The 17238-nt window shown below is 38.3% G+C and overlaps 1 protein-coding gene across 1 annotated transcript in view; it reads left to right on the top strand.

Moving 5' to 3' along the window:
- The window catches only part of NUFIP1 (nuclear FMR1 interacting protein 1), a 42890-nt gene that overhangs the window by 5195 nt on the left and 20457 nt on the right, over nt 1-17238 (top strand). The window contains exons 3-6 of the mRNA XM_045567244.1: nt 154-252; nt 1020-1082; nt 1706-1782; nt 15732-15824. Coding sequence (XP_045423200.1) covers nt 154-252; nt 1020-1082; nt 1706-1782; nt 15732-15824 — 332 coding nt within the window. The remainder of the gene's footprint in view (nt 1-153; nt 253-1019; nt 1083-1705; nt 1783-15731; nt 15825-17238) is intronic.

Raw genomic sequence — 17238 nt, 5'->3', positions numbered from 1 at the left:
ATCGCTTTATTAGAAATATATTCAGAAGTTTCTCCCACATCTAAGGGTAATGTGAAAAATCAAAGTATATATTACTAGAAGGCTAGCTGTATTTTTAATGTTGATTAGAGATTTTTCATCAAAAGTCTAATTCCTCTTTGTTTTTGTTTGCAGAGAAGAAGAGAACCAGTTTTTCAGTTCTTTTGTGATACCTGTGATCGTGGTTTTAAAACTCAAGGAAAGTATGACAGTCACATGTCTGAACATACAAAAGTAGGTTCTCTTGGTTGTTATGAAATGTATATAGGAAAATGGCCTTCTATTTATACTTTTGGTAGAAATTCCAAGTTTGTTTTCCTTAAAAGTTTATAGTTTCATAGAAATATAGTTTGGTAACTTGACAAATGGAGACAGTGACCCTGCGATTTGCAGTTTGAGGGTGGGGAACCCACTGCTTCTGGAAGAGGTAAAGTGGCAGCAAAGACGGGGAGATGTGGCAGCTCTCTGTGCACCTCCACTGCTTGGTAAGAGGCTGGGCCTCCGCTCCAGTTGTCTGTGCAGTTGTGAGTTCTTTTCCTTTGAAGGTTGCCCTTGACCATTAAACTACACTGTGTAATTTGGCCATGCCTAGAAGGATGGTCCAGACCTTATTAAGTACTTTTAAAAAGAATTTAACTAGAATGTTTAAAAAGTTAAAAAGAAAGTTTTTGGGATGTGGAAAAGTTCTCTTTCCATTTATGAGAATGTCCCTCATTCCCATAAAATTAAGAACATTTTACATCATTGCTGATGTCATGCTTTCAATGAAGTGGAGTAGTAAATAAGATATATTACTGTACCATGTACTTTGAGAGTGTCATTCCTTTTTAAATGCAGCTCTCTTTTGGAGTGATCTTTGTTTTGCTACTGACAAAAGTATATAGTGATAATGCCACATGGATGGGATAACTATGTAATATGGCCAGAATATGTTTGTGTATGTATAATAGGGTAAATTTAATATGGAAAGCATTAGGCTTTTTTTTTTTAAACTCTTATAGTGTCCTGAAGTAGATTGCTCTTTTAGTGCACATGAGAAGATTGTCCAGTTCCATTGGAGAAATGTAAGTTCTCATGTTTTTTTTTTTTAACCCTATCTTTTTTTGGTGCAGGCTCCTTTTATTGGTCTGTTATTGTTGTAGTTCTTCATTTACATAGCCTAGTAATAAGTAACATTCATGGAGTACTTTGTAAAGAATTTTTACGTCTCTTGTTCAGTTATATCCTCATGAACAACTATGTGAAGTAAGTAAATATTGGCCCCATTTAACAGATTTAAAAAAAAAAATGACTTGCCTGAGGCCTTGGGACTGATTCTTGCACCTGAGTTTCTTGACTCCAAATTCTGTGCTGTTTTACTACACCATGCTGCTTCAGATTGTCATACCTACTCATTTCTTTAGCTGTCTGCCTCAGTTTTGATTGGCTAAGTCATTCTTTTGAGTATTTAATGTCATTTGAGAAAATGGGTGGCATAGCTGCTTTGGATCTAAAATTGTTACTCCTTTTTTCCCCTATCAATAGCATTAATCTAAATACATGAGAAATTTTTCTTTTTCCTTTAAAGGAAAAGTCATAAGATGAATAGATAAAACCTGCTTACTTAATTTTAAAATTGTATTCAACATTAGATTTACTAGTAGAAACAACTGTGCTTCCTGATGTTCAGCAGGGTTTTTCTCCCTAGATGCATGCACCTGGTATGAAGAAGATCAAGTTAGACACTCCAGAGGAGATTGCAAGATGGAGGGAAGAAAGAAGGAAGTGAGTAAAGAGTTCAGAACTAGTGAAATAACTATTTTACAGTGGCAAGGCTTGTTAGTGTAGTTAATTCATTGAATTTCTATGTAATGTTGAAACTAGGGAGCAGGACTGTAAGCTGTATTATATGAGATTATTACTTAACATAGTTTTGGGGGTACTTAGTAGGACCTCTTGATTTAAATAACAAATGTGTTATAATGGCACTACATGCTATTCTTTGAAGGGAGCTACTACATGCCACCTATTAGATGTTTAGTGGCTAAAGCAATAATGGGTGGGTGCTGTTATCGATAAATACATATGTAGTTATGGTTATTCTTTTGATTATTTTTTTTAACAAAAAATTGTTGAATGATTGCTATATGTTAGGCAAAGGGGGTACAGTATGAATAAGATATACACATATTTGTCCTTAGCTATGAAAGACCAGGAATTCATTACCGTAATTAAAGTTTAAGGAATTTGAGTTTTGCCATGTGACTTGTGATTTTACATTTATTAAAGAAGAAAGTTTAGTTGATGTCTAGCTATAATATACTTAAGAAAAATTGCACTGGAGCACTGTTTTACTGTCTTCTCAGAAAGGATTAGGATACTTTATCCTGAAGCAGAAGACTAAGGCAGAACTATCAGAATGATCAGATGCACTTTTAAAGTCAAATACTGCTTTCCTGGAATTGAAAACCAAGAAGAACCTGAGATAAAAAAAAGAATTATCTTTAAAGGTCAAGAAAGATACTTAAAGCTCTTTTGAGTAGCAGGTTACATTTGTACTCTGTTAAACTTAGTTTAAGTTTTCAGTTTAAATCCACTTACATTTGGAGTGATGTGCCAGGTATGAACAAGTTAGGTGCTGCCCTTTCAGGCTTTAACATGAAGATTCAGAACTAACTGAGAACAAATAGAACTGAGTAATAAGTATATATAAATATCAGATAGTAATACTGTGTGCAGAGCAAAGAGTTGATGAAGGTGAAGGGACAGTTGGAGGAATTTAATTTTAAACAAGTAGAGTCAAGCCAGTCAACATGGATTTGGTGGATATAATAGAATTTCAAGAGCATCTTTGACTAACAAATGAAGGAATCTAGGCCACCTGGAGTAAGGTATGCTAAAATGCCTTTTTCCCTTTATCTCTTTGGCAAAACCTTGACCTTGTAGGCCTAAAGGTCTCCTGATTTGTCACTCTCTTCTTACTCATTTCCTCTGTATCAGTGCTACCAGAGTGCCTGTCTATAACGTCGTAAGGAGCTTGTACCAGAATGTAATCAGTACATTATGTCCTTCATCGAGAAAGTTTTGCTAAGGAAGAAAATGTCAGCTGAACTAATGTGCTTAGTGGCATAGTTGATTTATACTCTGGTGTGTGTGGATTGGCTATAAATCCCTGAACTAAACTACTCTAAAGCATTATTTACTATGTCTTTGTGAATACATAGCTTAATAATACAACCATAGTAGTATTTGTCACATTACATTATCCTTTGCCCTAGTCTTAGATATCTTTGATTCTGTTGTGCTTTGTACAGTACCTGGAATTTAGCATATGAAGAATAAATATTTAAGAATATTTAAGAATAATGATGTAGTGTAGGAAGACTCAGTGTTGGCAGTGATAAGGGAGCCTTAGCCAATTGCAAGGTCAAACTTAGAAGTTGAAGAAGTTGAGACCATGTTGTAGTTTGAATGTGTTCCTCAAAAGTTCATGTGTTAGAAACTTGGTCCCCAGATACAGCAGTGTTGAGAGGTGGAACCTTTGGAAGATGATTGGGTCTTGAGGGCTCTGCCCTCATGGATGAGTTAATCTGTTCATAGATGAATGGATTAATAGGTTATCCATGGTGTGGGTTTATTATCCCAAGAGTGGGTCTTTTGTAAAAGCCAGTTTGCCTGTCTCCCGTGAGCCCCCTTGTCATGTAATGCCCTGAGTCACCTCAGGACTATGCAGAGAGTCCCCTCTAGGAAGAAGGCCCTCACCAGATGTGGTCCCTCAACCTTGGATTTCCTAGCCTCCAGAACTGTAGGAAATAAATTTCTTTTCTTTATAAATTACCCAGTCTCAAGTATTCAGTTATAGCAACATAAAATAGACTAAGACAGACCATGAAGTATTATAGTTTGACTTAGTGAAGAATTTATCTGTTGGTTGTATCTTTTTCTTTTTTTGCACAGAGGAATAATCAAACAAGAAGTGTTAACTCTACTTACTGTCCGATATGTAGGTTGTAAAGAACTGACGATGATGTTATTTAAGATTGTATCCTGCTAGATGGGATGGAAATGGCCTAACTACTAAGACACTAGAGTTTTTTCCCAACTACTTTGATCATTTGGAGGTTAGTGCAGCTCAGTGGTGCCAGCCCCTTTTACAAATGTTTAATTCTCTTGAGGAGAATGATAGTGGTTACTACTCAGCAGTGATTAATAAAGCTACTATGATGTTATGTAAGTAAACTGTTGTTGAACCTCTGAAGTTTTGCATTCACTTAAGGCTACAGGGAAGGTCTGAAATGACTTCCTGATCTGCCAGCTTTGGTCCTTTTATTTCTAGTAGTTGTATAAATTAAGTGATTATATAAACTGGGAAACATGGAATGACTATTAAATTAATGGCAAACAAGTTCAACAACTCTGGTTTTCTCTATCTGTAGCTATTTCATTCTCCCACAATGCTCTACTCTTTCTTCCTCCTCAGCATATATGAGGAAAGGACCTAGTCTAATCTGGTAGATGAGGGTGTTCCATGCCATAAGGAGGTTGTGCTGAATTCAGAACTAACTAGGGAAGGATAAGTGGAGACACGGATTAGTGGTCAGACAGAGGTTGGCATGTTCCAGTAACTGAGTATAGGTAAGAGTACAGGTTAAGAGAGGTGAGCTTTGGCTGGGCGCGGTGGCTCACACCTGTAATCCTAGCACTCTGAGAGGCCGAGGCGGGCGGATTGTTTGAGCTCAGGAGTTCGAGACCAGCCTGAGCAAGAGCGAGACCCCGTCTCTACTAAAAATAGAAAAGAAATTATACGCACAGCTAAAAACATATATATATATATATATATATATATATATATATAGAAAAAATTAGCCGGGCATGGTGGTACATGCCTGTAGTCCCAGCTACTCGGGAGGCTGAGGCATGAGGATTGCTCGAGCCCAGGAGTCTCAGGTTGCTGTGAGCTAGGCTGATGCCATGGCACTCTAGCCCGGGCAACAGAGTGAGACTCTGTCTCAAAAAAAAAAAAAAAAAAGAGAGGTGAGCTTTAAAAAGATGGCAGTTGTGGGGACGGAGAGAACTAGGTGAATAAAGAATATATGGGAGATGAAAATGGGCAGTATTTACTGATTAAATGATTGAAGTTGAGGAGGGGAGAAGTTTTGAGGAGAACCCAAGTTTCTCGTCTGAGTACCTCTGTGAAAGGTGGGACCTGTTACTAAGATGGGGAAGAGAACAGGGTTTGGAGGTATTGCTTTTGGACATTGTTGAGCGTAAGGAGATCCTGAGACATCTATTATATTGGAAGATGTTGAGTAGGCATTGGGACTCGGACTGGGGATAGTTGTTTTTGAATCATGAAACTGTAAATGTGGAAGAGCTGCCCCACAGAGAGAGAGTAGAGGGAAAAGAGAAGGTAGCCTAACATTGAACCTTGAGTCTTCCGACACTGAAAGGTCTAATAGAGAGTAAAAGCCAGCAAGGCTGCTGCGTGGGAGCCAGAGAAGTAGAAGAAAACTAGGACTATGGTATGTCATGGAAGCCAGTGGAGGAGAGAATTTCAAGAAGGAAGATATGGTTAGCAGTGCAGATTGCAATGGAAAGGTCACATAAAACAAGAACAAAAAGTGACTGATTTTATGACATATGTAGGGCCTCCTTGATGGTGATTCCAGATGATTACTCTTTGGCCTTTCTCTGAGCTTCCGGCCATATGTCTCTATAGCTCTCTTCAATTCTAACACCTCCCCAGTGATTCCTAAGGGGGGTTGTCTTTGACACCTCCTCTTGGCACATTAGATGCTGCAATGGAAATGTGTATATTTTGAATTCATTCAACACCTTTTGCCGAAACTTTCCATTGTCTTTCACCACCATGCAGTTTCAGCTACCTGCTTGCATGGCCACACCCTGGATTTTGCAGTTGGACATACTCCTCTTTGAGCATCACTTCCCATCCATCCTGCTCACTGTCACCCACCTGGGCTTGGACTAGTAGAGGCTTCCCATCCGTTAACTCCTTTACCTTCTCTTTCTGTCACCCCCCTTCTGCCTTTACTTCTCTACCCAGCATAGTTCACTTCAGCCACTCTTGTCACTATCTTAGTCCCTTTATTCCATTGTCCTTCATCGTACCCACCAGGCAAAATCCCAGCTCTGGCTCAATTGCTAAGTCCTGTTCAAGAAAATCACACTTTTTTTTTTAAATTGAAATGTACTCTGCAGGTGAATATTCAGCAGTACTATTTGACTTAAGAAACTGACTTGACTACTGAGAAATTTAGGATTTTTTTCATATTCTTTGTTCAAAATTAGATGTTCAGTATACATATAATTCTTAGTTGTGTAGGTGACTGTGTAGTATAAAATTTAATAGTTTATTGAACTGATTTTATTTTAATCAGCTAAAATGCCAATGAAAACAAAACTTAGAACTGGCAGTCGGGATTCTGTAATGTGGGTTTAACTTAGCTTTTCTAGTTACTTCCACATTATTTGCTTATAGGAGCTTTTTCTCTCAACGAGACTTGTTATTTATCATATATCATGCAGGGTTTATGACCTTTTTACCCTCTTAGTTTTGCTCATGCTGCTGCTTCTCGAAAATTTTACCTTCTCTGTCTTTGAAGTTCTGCTCATTGCTCTTAGCCTAGCTGAAATCCTGCCCCATCCTCATCACCCTAGAGCAATTTCTTACTGTTCTTTGAATGCTATGTCCCTTCTCTGCCTCTTTAGGATAGATGTCCTTTATTACGGCCCTGTTGGTGAACTTCTTTGCATATATATCTTTTATTCTTGAATTAAGTGTAAGCCTTAGAAATGTAAGAACCACCTTTTACATGGCTGTTTATGTTCCATGTTGCCATAGACATAGGTATAGGGGATGCTTGTAAATGTTTATATATATAAATGGGGCTTGAAAATGTTTATATTATGGGTATAATTGTGTTTGGTACACATAAGTAAGTGGTTGGAGAAGTCTTGCTGAGACTTGCATTTTTAGTCATGTTTTGAACTCTACCTTTGTTTTTAGAGAAATTGGGAAGAAATGTGTTGATCTGATTAATATTGGAAATCAGTAGTGTAAGTAATAGTGCTTAAACTGCTGTGGTTTTGAACATCAAATTCTCACCACATAGGACAGACCATCACCAAGACAAACCAAATTGATCTGTATTTGAATGCATTACCTTCTAAATTAGCTTTTCCCTATACCAGTTTGAACTATGCCCCCTTGTGGTTTTGTGCAACAGTGATTAAAGGAAAAACTTTCCACTGGCTGGAGAAACTTGAAGAATCTTAGTATATGAAGATGAAAACTAGCCTAGGTAGTGTGTATTTACATAAAGTCTTTGGTGGAAGACTAGTTTAATTTTCTGATATTAGGAAATAATCTCAGTAGCCTTTGAATATATGTTAATGGACATAATGATATCTTTGAATAACTTCTTGGCAATGGTTTAGTTTGAAAATTAGAAGTAAACATTCTGTATTTGAAAAGGCAGATTTTGCTATATGTGTCACCAAAAACAGACAGGAATAAACTTGCCATTAAGACTCTCACTCTAATGTGAGATGTAGGATAAATGTACATGAGGTGGTCATAAGACTACAGGCAACTGATCATTTTAGCCATGTAGGGATGATGTTTGGTCAAGAGGTACTTGGAGTCTTTGGGGAGGGTAGGACCATCAATTTGTTTTATAAGACTTCCTATAAAAGGTGACGTGCACCCCTCCCCATTTATTTTAAGGTATGTTATACATACAGTAAAATTTACCCTTTTTAATGGATAATTCTGACAAATATATACAGTCCTATAAACACTATTATAATCAAGGTATAGAACAATGTTTCATCACTGCCAAAAATTCCGTTATGCTCTTCATGGGCAACCTCCCCCCGACCCCCTGGCAACCACTGATCTGTTTTCTATTCCTACATCTATACCTTTGCAGAACATCACATAAATGAAGTCATATAGTATATGTGGCTTTTTGAGTCTGACTCTTGCAACTTATCATAGTGCCTTTGAGATTCATCCATGTTGTTGAAGGTAGCAGTTGGTTTTTTATTGCTGAGTTTTGTTTCTCTGTTTCCCAGTTGAGGATTGTTTCCAGTATTCTGCCTTTATAAAGTCTTCTTAAACATTCATGTATAGGGTTTTATTTTGAGTATATGTTTTTATTTGGTTTGGACAGATACTTGGGAGTGGGATTGGTTGGTCATATGGTAAGCATATGTTTAACTTTATAAGAAATTGCCAAATCTTTTAGGATGAGAGTTTTTAAATCAAGATACTTTGAGCATGGAAAGTATCCAGATTAAAGGGGATGGCTAGGTGCAGTGGCGCTTGCATCAGTTAGGATCATGCTCCAGGGAACGCAACAGCACTCTTGCGACCATGGCTTAGCACAAAGAGATCTCTTTTTCTCTAGTTAAAATAATCTAGGGCTGCAGTTGCTGCTTGACAGTATTATCGGGTACAGGCTGTCTCTTCTTGCTCCCTAGTAGGTGGTTTTCATCTTGCCAGAAGGTTCCTGCATATGCAGATATTCAGCCCACATTCTAGGCAGGAAGAAGAGAAAAAGGCAAAAGGCACATGTAGCCTAGTTTTCCCCTTTTCATTGGGAAAACAATAGATTTGTTTTTAGGTCTAACTAGGACAGTATCATATAGATCTCACTGGCTAAAAGTGGGTTGCTTGACCACCTTAGTGGCAGTGGGGTTGATGGAACCAACCCCAAACAAAATTGTTAAAGAAGAGGGGGGAGAATAAGCAGTTAGCTGTGTTTGCCTCAGTGCTTGGTGGCACATTTTGAAGCTTGTCAAATTTCAAAACTATAAGTGGAAATTGAAAACAGCTCTATCCTTCTGAATAAAGGATTGACTTGAGCAAGTGTTTAATATGCTTATTGGTGATTCTTTTCATGTAGGACAGGTCGGGGCAGAGGGGACAGAGTCTAGCTCTAGCTTCTAGAGCGTAGGCTAAAGGGAGGCTATGGTAGTGGTCAGAAGTGCCTTAGAAGAGAAATGGGCAAAATATTGAGAGAATAAGCAAGCTTACAGATTTGTGAGATTTAGAAGTGTTTAAACAGAATGAGGAAATTGGGTGAGGATGACAAGTTTGGATGAAGTTTATTTGTACCTGTGATGTTGCCTTATTAATAAGTGCTCTGAAAGTATCTTTTGGCACTTGCTGAGTTCTTCTCAGGTTCTTCTGTGTCTTGTTTCTCAAGTTCTTACTCTTTAACATATTCTGAAGTGTTCATACATTTTCTTCTCTACATATGTTTTACTAATAGAAGATATGGGAAATATTGCTATTTTGGTATATTTGAGAGATTCCTCAAAAATACACTAATACTCTCTCCACTTGTAGTTTTTAAAAAACGTAGTATGAAAGCGTATTTACTTTCTAAGTTTCTGTCATTCTCAATTTTTAAAAAATATTACTTGAACTCCTAAAAAAAGTGAATTCCATGTTGGTATGGCACATAGTCCTTATTTCTTGAATTTTATCTTTCTTGTGAGAGCTACATTCTTTCTGAGGAAGCCACTGTATTCTTTCACATGCAGGAAAAATCAAGTCTTTGTGTAATTGCTGTGTTAGAAAATCCTTATGAAAGATTTCACAGAGTAAGAACATTAAAGCTAAAAGAAGACTCAAAAGTCTTGCTTGGCATATTGCTCCTTTATCTTTAAAGAAAGTACATCTTTATTTTTTTCATGAATAACCTGCCCCCACCGCCCAAAAAAGAAAACACACACACACGAAAATGATTCTTTCTTAATTCCTGACCCGTGAGGTACAAATGCTGTATGATTTGGTATTAGGGAAACTGAGTGGTAGAGGTTTGTTTCCAAAACTTTGTTTTAGAAACAGTGGAGTGTTTTCCACAGCAGATTGAGAGTCCACTAGGTGGAGTAATTTTGTAATATTTATTGCAATACTTAACTGTGGCTTTGAGGAAATCCTTTTCGTTTGTGTCTCCAGTTCATTCAGAATTCCAACTGGGGGGATCTGCTCCTAAAGAACGCTACATCGTTTTGATGTTCCGAAAGAAATAAAAATGCAGTAGTATAGCTTGTGTTGAAGCAATGAGTGGTTGTGTTTTATAGAGAGTAGGTATAGGGCAAAAGTCAGTAAATGGGTAATGATTCACAAATAAGGAGAAACTTGGAAAGAATAATGTGGCTGGAGGAAATGTACTAAGAAAATGGTTGGCACAGTGTTGCCTATTTATTGGCTCTGTAGTGCTTAAGGATTGTCACTAGGGGCATAAGGTATAGGCAAGGGTGAAAGTGAAGAGGAGGTAAGAAGTGAAAGAGGGAAAAGAGAGAGAAAAAGAGCACATGGTTTCAGGACCATTTCCTCCTGGGGTATTGGGGAAAAGGGATAAGTACAAGGAGAAAAGTGATCAGCAGATAAAAGAACAGAAACCAACTGTGAAAATATCCTTGTCACAGTCTTTATAACTTTATAATATTCATTCTCTAACATGAGATATTAGACAAAGTTTTATCTGTACATAACTGTGCAGTGTGTAAGACATAATTTATGCTTTTTTCAATGTCTTTGGATTTGTTATTTTAAGTCACTTTAGGAACCTCAACTGTCTCCTTCATCAAAGCTCTTTACTTTTGCTTATTCTTATATCTCAGTTTTATGTTAGGGGAGTGGGGCTTTACTGGTGTTTGTGGGTGTAACTAGATCTTCTGTTTCTGGTTTCCCTTTTTTGGGACAGTTTGCTTTCTATCACCCTTATTTTCCTTTGTTTTTAAGTCTCTGGGTTCTGTGTAAATAAAAATGGAATAAATTTTAGAGGAGGATTTTATTTCAGTACTGAAAAATAGAATCTTATAACTTTGGAAGGGATATGGAAATTCCTTACCTTTAGGAACACGATATGGTAATTTGCCTGAAAAAGAAAGAGGTTTTAAAAAGCTTCCACCAAAGGAGTTTCCATGTATCTTTGATGTTTCATTTAGGGTATTTTTTCTTATTTCACACCTAAAATCCCTTTGCTATAAGAAATGTTTAAGTTCTTTAGCATTGAAAAGCACTTACCTAGCATTTACTTACTTGTATTAATCTTATTGTTTAATGTATGGCCAGCATGTTAAAGCAGCAGACTCTAACCTTTTTGGCACCAGAGACCAGTTTCGGAAGACAGTTTTTCCACAGACAGAGGGAGGGGTTGGGCAGTGGTTTCAGGATGATTCAAGTGTATTATATTTATTGTGCACTTCTTTTCTATTATTACATTGTAATATATAATGAAATAATAATACAACTCACCATAATGCAGAATCAGTGGGAGCCCTGAGGTTGTTTGCCTACAACTAGACAGTCCCATCCAGTGGGTAATGAGAGACAGTGACACCTGAAGTGTGTTGCTTGTGTCTAGTCTACTCTGTAATCTCATTTTGGTTGCTGTCACTGCAGAAAACCCTGCTTCACAAAGATGGTATGTTGGAAATGCAAGCAGACTTTTCAGTGCTTTTCTGGCAATCTCAGGATATTCCCGCTTGACTTTAATCCAGAAGATACAGAGATTTGAAGTTGTCTTAAGCATACTTTTAAAGCCATTGTCATTTGTGATCTCAAGCAGTTGATCCTCTTCTAGCATGCACAAAGTCAATTCACCTGGTTTATTCACAAATGGGTCACAGATCCATTCCTTCCCAGTTTGGGGGTCTTTTGTGGTTGGGAAGTAATACTCAAAAGTCTTTTGACAGCTGAGATAGGTGATCATGCACCAGCTGGGAGAAAGTCTGGCCAGTGATCTACCTTTAGCAAGCCATCTCACTTCTGTGTATAAGAGAAGACATGTGTGTTCTATATCCATCTCCTCACAGAGCTATGCGAACAGACGTGAGTTAAGGGCATGTACTTTATTGTAGTTGATAATTTTAATCACCTCTTGAAAAACGTTTAGTTCAGGTGACATTTTTTGGCTAGTCAGCATTTCTCTATGGACGACACAGTGCGTAGACTCACATTCAGAAGTGACCTCCTTGACCCAAGTAGTGAAACCAGAAAGTCGTCCAGTCATGGCAGCTGCTCTGTTCGTGCATATACTCACACAAAATGACCAGTTCAGTTTTCCTGATATGCAATCATTCAAAGGCTTGAATAGTCCTGCAGCTGTGGTGTTGGCTGGCAACAAAAGTGCAGATAACATTCTCATACACACCCTCCTGAAAAATATATGGCACAAAAACTAGTATTGCTGCCTTGGCGTCAACAACAGTAGACTTGTCAACCTGGATTGCATACCACAGTGACTCATTAATCCTCTCTAACAATTGTGCCTCAGTATCCTCTGCTATTTCATCAATTCGCCTAGTTATGTTGCTAGCTAAAAGAGGGAACACCCGCCACCTTTTGAACTGCAGCCTCTCCTACAAGTTCACGGCAAGTGTCCTTAGCAGCAGGCAGGGCCAACTCTTCACTAATAGTAAAGGGCTTCTTAGCTTCAGCAATGCGGTCAGCCACTAAGAATGGTGCTGTCAGTGCAGACACATTTGATGAAGTGGTGGCCTTCAATAATTGCTTCTGTTCTTGGTGTTCACATTTTTTTCTTTTGAAAAACTCCAAAGGCTTATCTTTCAATGCAGGGTGCTCGGTCTCCATGTGGCACAGCAGTTTTGAAGGTTTGTTGGATAGCCAGTTGCCACATATTATACAAAGCAGGCTTGGAGGATATGAAACACCTGTTGCAGTGAACCTGCAATTTAAGTAGGACTCTTGGTATTTTCTTTTAAATGCAGTTTTTATTTTGTTGGCAGTCTGAAGAGTCTTCTGCTGTCCCAGTCTTTGGGTCTTTCTCCCTTTTCAAAGAAGCTTTCCAGTGACATTTGTTTTTTACTCATTTTTGTTGGGGTTAGCTTGTGGGTTTACCCAAACTATGACTGAGCCAAGTGTGCAGTGCAGGAAAGAGGCGCGGACAGAAGTGGCAAATAAAATAATGGGCAGGCCGTTGGACTAAAGTAAGTGTTGGATTCTTATTTAAAGCCTGCCACCAGATGCAGCTGTACAATTCAAGTAAGATGTTCACTTGCCACTATAAAGCCTGCCACCAGATGCAGCTTAATTGTCATTTGCCACTCACTGATAGGGTTTTGATATGAGTCTGCAAGCAATTGACTTACTATGGTCTCTGTGCAGTCAGACCTCTCTGCTAATGATAATCTGTATTTGCAGCTGCTCCCAAGTGCTAGCATCACCACTTCAGCTCCACGTCAGATCATCAGGGATTAGGTTCTCATAAGGAGCCCACAACCTAGATCCCTCAAATGCGTAGTTTAGAGTAGGGATCGTGCTCCTATGAGAATCTAATGCCACCACTGATCTGACAGGAGGTGGAGCTCAGGCAGTGATGTGAGTGATGGGGAGCGGCTGTCAATACAGAAGAAGCCTCGCTGGCTTGCCGCTGCTCACCACCTGCTGTGCGGCCCAGTTCCTCACAGGCCATGGACCAGTACTGGCCCCAGGGTTGGGGACTGCAGTGTTAAAGGTCTGCAATACTCAATACAAAAATGTTGCAGAAACACAAGTAGTAAGAAGTGAATTTGGGAGTTGTGGAGGGTGTTGAGTAGCTGTGAGGTACGTATCCAGCCACTGCAGGGCCTGTGAAAGTCATCACTGTTTTACATTACTGCTTCTGCATATTCCGACTTAAGCTTGAAAATAACTAGCTGTCATCCTCCCTGTAAGACTATTTTATTGTCACTTCTCATCTTCTTTTAAAGGCTGCAATAGTTCCTCTCATCTTTCTTTGGAGGTTTCATTTTTTATCCTATTAATCATCTTTGAGTCTCTTCTGAATCCCTTCTAGGTTTCAGTTTTCCTCAATGTTCCTTTTCAGTTTAGAAGTACAAAACTAGACACAATGCCTTGAGAGTACCTGACCACTTTTGAGTATCCCGGGAGGAAGATTTTACTCATACTGGTGCAAGTGCCAGAGTCCATGTAACCTTAGGTTACGTTTGCTTTCTAAAAATGTAGTCATATGTTGCTGACTGGCTGTCAGATTTTTATCTCCAATGACCTTGATCTTTTCCTCTTATGTTTATTTATAGCTTGTACATTCATCATCTTTTATTTATGGAGTTTATTTTTCTTGGCTGGATATATTGCTTTGCACTGTCCTCATTGAAATTCATTGTTGTTTTTTTTTCTGATTACTTCACCACTTACTCAATGTCATTTCCATTCCTGTGTTTCAATATGGCCACCCCCTAGACTTCATATTATCTGTGCTAGCCAAGTCAGTAATGCAAATGTTAAAAGGAAAGAATGGTAGAGCACAATTTGTTGATATTTCTCAAAATTTACTCTGATGAGTGGCCAGGCTGAGTGGTAAAGAGAGGACTGTGTTCTCCCTCTGTGTTTATTATCCTCCCAGGGTCTACCCTCTCACCCTCAGAGTTTGGTATCTGCCTCTCCACACAGGTGTGCCAAGAAACAAAGCAGTTCATCTTGTACACTGTTGTCAGATTTAATCTTAATCAGTGCCTTGGCCAGGCGTGGTGGCTCACACCTGTAATCCTAGCACTCTGGGAGGCCGAGGCGGGTGGATCGCTCGAGGTCAGGAGTTCGAGACCAGCCTGAGTGAGACCCCGTCTCTACTAAAAATAGAAAGAAATTATCTGGCCAACTAAAAATATATATAGCAAAAAAAAATTAGCCGGGCATGGTGGCACATGCCTGTAGTCCCAGCTACTCGGGAGGCTGAGGCAGTAGGATCGCTTAAGCCCAGGAGTGTGAGGTTGCTGTGAACTAGGCTGACGCCACGGCACTCACTCTAGCCTGGGCAACAAAGTGAGACTCTGTCCCAAAAAAAAAAAAAAAAAAAATCAGTGTCTTGTACATATCACTCCCTGTTACGTAGACTTTTTGTGGCTCCCTGTCACCTGCTGAATTAAATATAAGTTTTCTAGTCTGGAATTCAAGGCACATTTTGGCCTGAGTCTCCCTTTCCAGTTTGATTGCCTATAGTAACTATATTATGTTTCATACAAAATTAACCACTTGCCATTGCCTGGCTATCTCCTACACTTTCTAAGGCCTTGATTTGTTTGCAGTATTTGCTCTATTTTGAACACTCTGAAGCTTTTCCATCTGATTTCTGTTAACATCGTTTAAGACCAATTTCTTTCATGTTCTGTTCTTTCTGGATTTCTCCAGTTAGGTATATCATCTTTCCTTCCCACCTGCTGAAGCTTTACACTCTTTTGGGTTCTTATTATATTTTGTCTGCTATTGTATCTATTTGTGTGCTTTTCTTATCCTTCCTGGTAGACTGTATGTTTTTTAAGAACTGTCTCTTCCTCATCTTATTAACTTTGAGTATACCTAGCATGTATCTGTGTAAAATTTAATATACTTAAGTTTATTCTTACAGTATTTATGGGTACATGCCAAATAGATGAATTAGATCAGTTTGAGCACATTGTATGATATATTTGATTTAAATTCCAGTGTAAACTCCTTATCTAGTTGCAAACTGCTAGTAAAGTTTGTGGACCAGCAGCTCATCTACACTTTGAGTTGCACTGTTATAGTCTACCTGTTTTTTCTCCTTTAAAAAGTTCTAAAGTTAAAGGTTAAAGGTTTACAGTTATTTACTGTGTTGTTAAACAAAAATTGCCAAATTCAGCAGTTACTCGATTGCTTATTTAAAGTTGTACTCCCAAAAGCCCTTTTATAGTTAACTTTTATTATTGTCTAGAAACTATCCAACTCTGGCCAATATTGAAAGGAAGAAAAAGTTAAAACTTGAAAAGGAAAAGAGAGGAGCAGTATTGACAACGACACAGTATGGGTAAGTTCCTTAAAATTGCTTGCATTCTTAATGCTCATTTTAACTGGATGTACTTACAAATAATAAAAAGGAGTGTAAATCAAGATCTTAACATCTCTATGCTCTCAACTCTGAAATCTTTGCTTTTGTAACTTTTTTACTTAAAAAAATTTTTTATTATATCTAAAATAAGTATTATGCTATATTCATATGGTTTTCAAAAAGATACATAGTGAACAAGACATTTCTGTCTTTGTCTCCCAAGCTATATAGTCTCCTTCCCAGAGGCAACCCATTTTACCCTTCCTGAGATACTCTGTGTCTATACTGCACATAGACAATAGAGTCTCCTCCCCCTCCCCCTGTTTTGCAGTAGCACCTTGCTTTTTTAGCCAAACATTATGCCTGGAGATTGTTCCATATTAATATATAACAAACCTCATTCTCTAAGGATGTGTAGGAGCCACAATGGTGGTGGTGTTTTTAAACCAATTTTGTATTAATGGACATTTAAGTTTTTACCAACCTTTTACTAATAAAAAGTTTCTGTTATTGGCCTTCTTAATACAATATTTTACACATAAGCAGGTATTTCTGAAAATAGATTCCTAAAAATGGATATGCTGAGTCAAAAAGGTATGTGGGCTGGATGCGGTGGCTCATACCTGTAATTGTAACACTCTGGGAGAAGAGGGCAGGAGGATTGCTTGAGCTCAGGTGTTCAAGACCAGCCTGAGCAAGAGCAAGACCCCATCTCTACTACATATAAAAAAATTAGCTGGGCATTATGGTACACACTTTTAGTCCCTGCTCCTTGGGAGGCTGAGGCAGGAGGATTGCTTGAGCCCAGGAGTTTGAGGCTGCAGTGAGCTGTGATGATGCCACTGCACTGTAGTCCAGGTGACAGAACGAGACTCTGTCTCAAAAAAAAAAAAAAAGGTAAAAAGGTAATATTAATAGACACTGCCAAATATCTATAATAGAAGCTGGACTACTTTACTGTCCCACCAGCAATGTATGAGATACCCTTTTCCCCTATGCTTACTCTCTCACTTTCATAGATAGAATTTTTTCATTTCATTTACTTTTCATTGAAGTACATTGTAATATAAGTAAAATATGTAAATCTTAAGTACACAACTTGAATTTTACATATGTACACACCCCCCCACTACATACCTGTGTAACCTCCACACAGATTAATGTACAGAACTTCCTCACCTGATGAAGTTCTATTAATCCCTCCCCTGTTCAGTAGATACAAGTATTCGTTTTCATTGGTCATGTAAATATGCTAGGTCATAGGGTATCCATATGTTTAGCTTTAGTAGATATGGCCAGTTTTCCAAAGTGGTCATACCAATTTAGCACTCTACTGATTGCATCTCATTGCTGCTGGTCAATGCTTGGTAATCTTTTACCTTTTACTCACGTC

Source organism: Lemur catta, chromosome 13 (assembly GCF_020740605.2).
Source record: "Lemur catta isolate mLemCat1 chromosome 13, mLemCat1.pri, whole genome shotgun sequence".
NCBI lineage: Eukaryota > Metazoa > Chordata > Mammalia > Primates > Lemuridae > Lemur > Lemur catta.
Note: the sequence above shows the minus strand (reverse complement) of the source record. Positions and strands in the feature narration are given on the sequence as shown.